The sequence below is a fragment of the Podarcis melisellensis genome (assembly GCF_964234715.1).
Source record: "Podarcis melisellensis genome assembly, chromosome: 17".
Lineage (NCBI taxonomy): Eukaryota > Metazoa > Chordata > Lepidosauria > Squamata > Lacertidae > Podarcis > Podarcis melisellensis.
Genome location: NC_138534.1, coordinates 6,185,948 through 6,194,391, shown reverse-complemented (window position 1 = coordinate 6,194,391; position 8,444 = coordinate 6,185,948). Strand labels below are relative to the sequence as shown.

The following is an 8,444-nucleotide window of genomic DNA, read 5'->3' as shown; positions in this document are numbered from 1 at the left end:
AGGGAGGTTTGGTTGGCACCTGCATAAAACGTTTTTAGGCTTTCAAATGCTCTGAACAAATGCTTATTTGTTCCCGTTCTTATTTTTATTGTATATTTTGTGTTTTTTATATTGTAATTTTATGTTGAGAACCATCCTGAGTTCTATCGGTATAGAGTGGCATACAAATTTAATTAACAAAATAAACAACCAACTTGTCCTTGCAGGAATCTTGTTTGCCATTACTGACCTTTAAACTGAGGAAGCCCCGATAAGGTCCTGGGGGACCTCTTGGAATACAGTTTGAAAACTGAGGCATCATAGATCCCAACACGTCCCCTCACATGAGCTGCAATACACGATACCTCAAATCACAGAGTCTGAAGAAATATTTTTATAGCACAAGATTTGGTTCTCATTGTCCAAGTTACAATCACTCTCCCCACTGCAGGGCCCAGCCAAGAGCTTTAAAAGAGTTTATTCATGCAGCACTATTTAGCTCCAGGAAGGCAGTAGTCCCAGGGCGCAAGCCACACATCCGGCACCCAGCCCTTCCACAGCCGCCTTTCTGTCCTCCTTGTTATTCTCTCACAGAATACATCCTTTCAACCAGGCAGACAAATCAAGGCCTTCGCAATTTTCCCTCCAACCCATCCTGAGTGAGAGAAAGAAAGGGAATCTTATTAAAGAGAAATTCATGGATAAAGTATGGAATATAAATTTACAGGATAGCTTCTGCTGTACAAGTCCCAAAGAAACAGACAGGAAGAGTATAACCTGTGCTTGGAATAAACCTCTGGATCACACCTGAGAGTAGTTCCTATAATTTCCAGGTGAGCTAAATGGTGGAAATTAGGACAATTTTTAATTCAATTCAATCTGTGTTTGATTGTGACCATTGCATTTACCATTTTTAGCTATCTGAAAAGTGATGCCGCAGCAGACCCTACAAGTGTCCCTATTTTCCAGGGACATCCCTGATTTATGTTTTTATATATGTTGGAATCTGCTCAGAGTGGCTGGGGCAACCCAAGTAAGATGTGTGGGGTATAAATAGTAAAATTATCCTTATGGAATGAGACATCCCTATTTTCATCGGAGAAATGTCGGAGGGTATGCTGCAGTTGAAGATTAAAGCTCATGATTGTTGGAAAGAAGAAATGAAACAAGTGTTCACATTACACTGGGGATGGTGGGGATTTAAAAAAAAGTTTCATAGTCTTCTTAAGCAGATTTTATACTTTAGCAATTTAAAATTCTGAAGACTAGGGGGAAATGCTGAGAACCACGTGAATGAATTGTGAACTGAGCTGTGAAGTGAACTGGAACAGAGTTAGTTGCTTTCTGGAGGGGTGAACTGGAACAAAGTCCTTTTTAAAATGAACTTTCCAAGCCCTGAGCATAACTCCATCTTCACCAACCGGATGATTTGGACTACAACTTCCATCAGCCCCTGCGTCATATGCCTGTCCCAGATGGGGCTCATGGGAACTGTAATCCAAAACATCTGGGTGGCACCAGACTGGCAAGGGCCACCATAAGCAGACAACTAGCTTCTGCACAGCTGCAGAGACATAATGGTCCACTGGAATCTGAATGGTCAAGGAATCTATAATGTCAGGCTTACAATATGATTCTTCTAAGGGCCATAGCTCCATGGTAGAGCATCTGGTTTGCTTTGCAGAAGGTCCCGGGTTCAGTCCCCAGGAGCATCTCCAGGTAGGGCTGGGAGAAACCACCTGAAACCTTGGACAGCCATTGCCAGTCAGTCTAGGCGCAGTTGAGAGGGACATGCCAATGATCTGACTCAGTATGGCAGCTTCTATCTTCTATGAGCCTGTGATAAACTCTTTAGGCTGGGGTAGCTGGCAGGGGTCTGGTAGAGGTTGGAGTCCACCACCACGGGCAGCCAGTGTGGTGTAATAGTCAGGGTGTCTGACTAGGTTGTGGGAGACCAGGGTCCAAATCTCTACTCAGCCATGAAATTCACTGCGTGATGAGCATCAGCCCTACAACATCTGTAGGGCCACAGCTTCCTTACTCCTGAACTGTGGGGCTGTTATTGCATTTGTTCAATCAATGAACAAATCTGGTCTGCTGTAAAGGTAAAGGTAAAGGGACCCCTGACCATTAGGTCCAGTCGTGGCCGACTCTGGGGTTGCGGCGCTCATCTCGCTTTATTGGCTGAGGGAGCCGGCCTACAACTTCCGGGTCATGTGGCCAGCATGACTAAGCCGCTTCTGGCGAACCAGAGCAGCGCACGGAAACGCCGTTTACCTTCCTGCTGGAAGGTACCTATTTATCTTCTTGCACTTTGAGGTGCTTCTGAACTGCTAGGTTGGCAGGAGCAGGGACCCAACAACGGGAGCGCACCCTGTCGCGGGGATTCGAACTGCCGACCTTCTGATCGGCAAATCCTAGACTCTGTGATTTAACCCACAGCGCCACCCGCGTCCCAGTCTGCTGAGGTTACCCTAAATAGGATTTTGTAAGAACAGGCCCAATGACCCCTGATCAGCTAACACTGAGATCTGAATTTTTTGGACTTTGAAATCTCTCTGTTATTTAAAAGTGTATCAGACTTAATAAGGGATTTTTATTTGGGCATTTTGTGGCTTTGCAAGGCAATTGTTCATTATTGCTTTTAAAATTATCCTGTGCAACAGATCCTTGTGTGTGTTTGTGGTTTCTAAGTGCTATGTATTATATTTTAAAAAGATTGTTGCAATTCTGCACTATACAGTGGTACCTCGGGATGCGAACGGGATCCATTCCGGAGCCCCGTTTGCATCCTGAATAGAACGTAAGACGTGACGGTGTATCTGCACGTGTCATGTTTTGCCGCTTCCTCACATACGCGTGACATCATTTTGAGCGTCTGTGCATGTGCGAGCGGCGAAACCTGGAAGTAATGTGCTCCGTTACTTCCGGGTTGCCACGGAGCGCAACCTGAAGCACATTCAACCCGAGGTATGACTGCACTTTAATAATAATTTCTGTTGCTTGATTTCTTTGGATTTTTTCAACATTGATTTACCATCCATCTTAAGAGACAAGATCCTTCTGATGGCTGGTTGTCCAGAGGATGGGGACTAACGGTAAGGCTGGATATCACCAGGATGTCTTGCTAACAAATTCTCCTGTTGTGCTTACAGGAGAAGCGCAGGACCTAGTGGTGGTCACCAGATTCTACCCCGCTACCCCCGAGAGCTCCCCTTACCATGCTCCTAGGCCTCTTGGTCCTTGTGCTATCCTCATGGCACAGACAATGTCATCCTTGATGTCACTGGTCAGCAGATCTGTGGGGACAGAGGAAAAGAAGGCATGAGGGGCTGAGGCAACACCCTCAACTCCTGCTTCTGCAGAGGTGACCTTCTGCTGAGAAGAAGCCTGCAGAGGTGACCCATGAGTTACAACATCCCTCCAGAGCCTCTCTCCAACCAGCTCCTTAGCCTGAGTCTTGTGCCTTCCTATTGGAAAGAGAATATCTCTGCAGACCAGCACATCCCCCTAGTACAGAAAGCCCCAAAATGTCTGCCAGGGGACATAAACATGCCATGAGATGGACAGCCCTCCATAACTTGCTGGGCTACAACTCCCAACAGCCCTGGCCATTGGTCAGGCTGGCTGGGGCGGATGGGAGCTGTACTCCAAAGCTCCATGGGTCCCCCATTCCTTCTATAAGAGGACGGCAGGGAATCAAATCTCCCACCTGCGTGGATCTTTGCCTGTTGCTTCTTTGTGTGATACCTGGGTCTGGCTTGGCCAGCTTCTGATGAAGAGGGATTGGGGCACAGGTAATTCAGCCTTGTTGCCACATTGTCTGGGCATGGATCTTTCAATTGCAGCACCTTGGAGGAGGCAGCCAGTGTCTCTCTCCCTAGGTCCCTGTGCTTGCCCTCTTCCAAGCAGAAGGTGCGTGTCCAAGATCAGTGGCTCACGCAGAAATGCAGGATGCAGGCTCCACTGAGTGGACTTTACAATCAAAGGCGGCAGCAGATGCTGTAGTCCCTGCAGGGAACTTGGCTGCAACCTGGTCCCATATGGCTGCTGAGCAGCGCCCTCTAATGCCAGGATGTAGAACTGAAGCCAACCCACTTCAGAGCTCACCGCTGCAATGCATTTTGCAGAAGTTCGGCTGGAAGTGTTTGTAATCTTCACACCAAAGGTGGCTGTTGATCTGGAAGATGCCATTGCTGGTGCTGCCGTCAGCTTCGTGGTCCACAATTGCCGTGTCAAAGCGGCTCTCATAGAAGGCCAAGCAGACCCCTATAAGGTGGAGAGGGAGAAGGATCCAGGAATTCTGCGCCAAGATTAACACAAATTCTGCTCCAGGAAATGCTGGGGTTTGGGCCACCTGTATAAATTATGCAAATTAAGCATATTTACATATAGGTCCTTGTTTTGCATAATTTATTTGCTTCTGTCAGTCATGCGGGAGGGACAAGGAGTTAGGTGGGGCACACATGCAGCAAGGTGGCTCAGATATTGCAATGTGCTCCATGCAAGGCTACGCTTGGGCCTGACCTGCAGGCTGCCACTGGTGCAAAAGGCAGCAGCTAGACTGTTGACGGGAACAGAACAACACCAGCACATAACTTGAGTGCTTGAAAGCTTGCACTGGCTGCCCACACCTGGGCCAGGCTCAAGGTGTTTGTCTCAATTTACTCTTAACAACATGGGCCCAGGATACCCCACAAACCGCTTGAATTTTTATATCCTGCCCAAGCCCTGAGGTTTCCAGGGGAGACACTGGTAGCAGTCTCCCCACCCCCCAGCTAAGATGCACAGCTTAAATTTCCCAGGCAGAGTCCATTCAGCATTTCGGGCCCAATTTTATGGAACCGCTTTCCAGATGAGGTCAGACAGGCTCCCTCCCTTTTGAACTCCCAGAGCCTGTTGAAAATTGCTATGCCAGCAGTCATTTTAACTGAATTCTGATTTTATAATTTGAACTGATGTTCGTTTTCACTGTCTTCAGTTTCCCGTAAACCGCTTAGGGACGGATGACTGCAATTAAGCAGTAGATAAATTGTCATAATGTATAAATAATAAATAACTAAACATACATTTCCAAGTCTTTCTCTTCACAGTCATGAGTGCTTGAAGTACGCCGTTTTCTTTTTTGGGATTAAAGCTCACACATTCTCACCACTAAATTTCATGTGACACTTTTCTTTTTTACTACACTTGCACATGCTTGTAGAACAGAGCTTTCCAAACTGTGTGTTGCAACACATTAGTGTGTCTTCTGCAGTGTGTAGGTCTGTTGCATGAACGCTCCCTGTGCTCCTCCTGGGACTGGAAAGGGGTCAGTTTAACTTCTGGTTTGCTAGTAAAATTGAATTAGTAAAGGGACCCCTGGCCATTAGGTCCAGTCATGGCCGACTCTGGGGTTGTGGCGCTCATCTCGCTTTATTGGCCGAGGGAGCCGGCGTAAGGCTTCTGGGTCAAGTGGCCAGCATGACTAAGCCACTTCTGGCGAACCAGAGCGGTGCACGGAAATGCCGTTTACCTTCCCACCGGAAAGGTACCTATTTATCTACTTGCACTTTGACGTGCTTTGGAACTGCTAGGTTGGCAGGAGCAGGGACCGACCAACAGGAGCTCACCCTGTCACAGGGATTCAAACTGCTGACCTTCTGATCGGCAAGCCCTAGGCTCAGTGGTTTAACCCACAAAACCACCTACATCGCCTAACTGTGGAAAGGTGGCATACAAATAAAATGATGATGATGATGGGGCACCCCATCAACTACACAACACCTTCTTTCACTATAGCAACTGGCTTTGCCTCTGCTCTTGGCAATTTCCACGGTCTTGTCGAAAGGACTTTCCTATGGCTGTCGCTTGACTTGGCAGGAGCAGGGACCGACCAATGGGAGCTCACCCTGTCACGGGGATTCAAACCGCCAACCTTCTGATTGGCAAGTCCTAGGCTCTGTAGTTTAACCCACAGCACCACCCGAGGCCCACTGAATTACTGTGTCACAAAATGATGCATGTCTAAAAAGTGTCCCACCAACAGGAAAAGTTTGGAAAGCTCTGCTGTAGAATATGCAGCCCTGATTATTACAACCACCCCACCCCAATACCCAGGTCCTGAGCAGGAGCGCCAGGAGATCCTGCTCCCCATGCATGAGGGCTGACCTCAGTTCAGGTGAGAGGGACGGAGGGAAGAGATGGAGAGAAGCACTCACAGTCAGCTAGACTGTATCCACGGTAACCTTCCAAGCCAGACACCTTCAATAAGTGGGCCAGCTCACAGCGTCCGAAGATCTTTCCCCCAACTCTGGATGTAAAGCACATGAGGAGAGGCAGCAGGAAAAGAAGCTTCTTCCCTAAGAAAAGTGTTGGGAAGGACATGATCCCCGGGGAACGACAGGTGGGGCATGGGACTCCAAGGCAGCCTATGGAGAAAGAGAAAACCACCATGAGGCCCCTTGTGGTGAAAGGGTTCAGTTAGCAAGCGACTAGGCCACTGTGATTTGTCCTTACATTTGAGGAATGGGGAGAAAGCTCACCACTTATTCCTAGTGTGTGAACACTTCCATGCACATCACCAGACCTCATTCAGACCCTACAATACGTGAGTCCTCAGACAAAACAATTCATCAGCTCACACTTCTGGAAATGAATGTTTAAAGCTTTTTGGATGTTGAAGACTACATGTATGATTATGTTTATACCTGATCCTTCCTCTTTACATGGGGAACTATGGTCCTCCAGATACAACTGGACTCCAACTCCCATCAGCTCCAGCCAGCATTGAGAACAATGGGAGCTGTAGTCCAGCATCATCTGTAGGACCATCCCAGAAGAGTGAGCTAATCGGCTTTGTCTTAGCCACACTCCCTGTCTTGGCCGTAGTGTTGACTAACTTTGTGAAAGGCAACAAAATGTTGGTCCCAGGGTATGTGGCCTTAATGCACACGATAAGACTCTGCACCCGGCTAAGCTAAGCAGGTCTATGTTTGGTCACTGTATAGATGAGGAACCATCGGGGAACCTTGGGTTCCATGTTGAAAGAAAAGCTGGATACAAATGTAAGATCAATGAATAAAACTCTCTGGCACAGCAGTCCAAAATTCTCCAGTCCTTCAACTATGCCCAGATGGCTATCTTTCAAGAGTATTCCTAAAGTGAAGATTGTCTGCTCCCCCTCTACACACAGTAAGTGTGCCTCAGCTGACTTAAGATAAGGTTACCAGATTTTTTTCAATGACTCCGGGGACGCATTTCAACTTCAATGGATTTTGTATGGCGACTGATCTGTGAATCTGGGGACTGTCCCCAGAAACGGGGATGTCTGGTAACCTTAGACTAAGAGTTTGTAGCAGAATCAACTTTCCTTGTAGGATTTGAAAGAGAAGCCCTCCGCAAATATACATTCCAGCCCATCAGAGATATGCAGATGAAAACACAAGTCCCCACTTCCCTTGTAGACCAGCTAGAACTCAAGAATCGAACCTCATGCACCTGTTCTGCTCTGTTTATCCCATGAGAACACATGTCCATCCCAAAGCTGTGGCTGAGGTCTACACATCATGACTCCACACCCAGCCTGGCTCTTCTCCCACCCTTCCAGAAAGCCACTTACTGAACAAGCCCTGCGTGAGTGAGAGAATCACTTGGGTCCCTCTGCAATTGGAGGCAGACGTTCCCAAGGGGCAGGTGCTTCTGGAATCCGACGGGTTTCCTGTGACGTCACAGCAACTGGGCTTCTAGAACATGACCTGCTTCTGCTTCCCACTGCCAGCAGAGCTACGCTGCTGAGAAATGGGTGCACCCATCCCAGCCATTCTTCAATATTGCGCCCGTTGTGAGCGGTGGGAGTAGGAGTCATGGGATCTTCTGGGTGATTGTCCAATAGGCTCCACAGCTGAGTCAGTATAAGCTAAGCTATATGTAGATCTATATGTAGATTCTGTACATTAGCTCTGAAGGGTATTCTTTCTTGGCTTGGGTTTTGTGTGAAGGACTGACAAAGAACCCACCATTTTCCATTCTTTGGTTGATCTCTTGTGTCTATTTGATGGATTAAAGAGTCCCTCTCCCCTCCTCCCTTTGGCAAATCGTTAAATACGGAGCTGATCTTATCACAACCCAAAAAAAGGGGAGTTTATCATAATCCAAAAAAAGGGGAGTCCAAGAACAACATTCACCTATAGCTGCAACTTAGCCCCATTAGCTACTGAGGGCTGCATGTGCACAGGTCTCAGAGACATTTTTGGGGCACAAGATGGAGCCTCTGGATTGGTCAGACTTGGTCTATAAATAGACCAGGGTCTTCTTTCCTTTGCCTGTTCAAAAGAACAGATCCTTTGGTCTGCTGTATTTCAGCAGGACCCCTGGGTCCAACTCCCTGCTTTGGTTAGGAATGTGAGAAGAGCGCAGCTGGATCAAACAAAAGGTCTCTCTCGGGGTTGGGGAATCTTTTTCAGTCCAAGGGCCACATTTCATTT

General features: G+C 47.6%; 1 protein-coding gene across 3 annotated transcripts; it reads right to left on the bottom strand.

Annotated features, from left to right (window-relative positions):
* Nucleotides 1-358: 358 nt before the first annotated feature.
* Nucleotides 359-7,697, bottom strand: SPACA3 (sperm acrosome associated 3). Of its 3 annotated transcripts, none has more exons than XM_081894892.1 (5): nucleotides 7,580-7,697; nucleotides 6,180-6,389; nucleotides 4,090-4,248; nucleotides 3,200-3,278; nucleotides 359-634 (listed from the first exon to the last, which is right to left on the bottom strand). In XM_081894892.1, exons 2-5 carry the CDS (start codon nucleotides 6,343-6,345, stop codon nucleotides 568-570), a joined length of 471 nt encoding a protein of 156 aa, XP_081751018.1. In that variant the 5' UTR covers nucleotides 6,346-6,389; nucleotides 7,580-7,697; the 3' UTR covers nucleotides 359-567. The 3 variants fall into 3 exon arrangements, 2 of the variants coding, with proteins under 2 accessions (XP_081751018.1, XP_081751017.1); XM_081894891.1 differs by having other exon boundaries at nucleotides 7,459-7,587; XR_014163963.1 differs by having other exon boundaries at nucleotides 574-634; nucleotides 4,078-4,248; nucleotides 7,459-7,587.
* Between the last annotated feature and the right edge of the window lie 747 nt (nucleotides 7,698-8,444).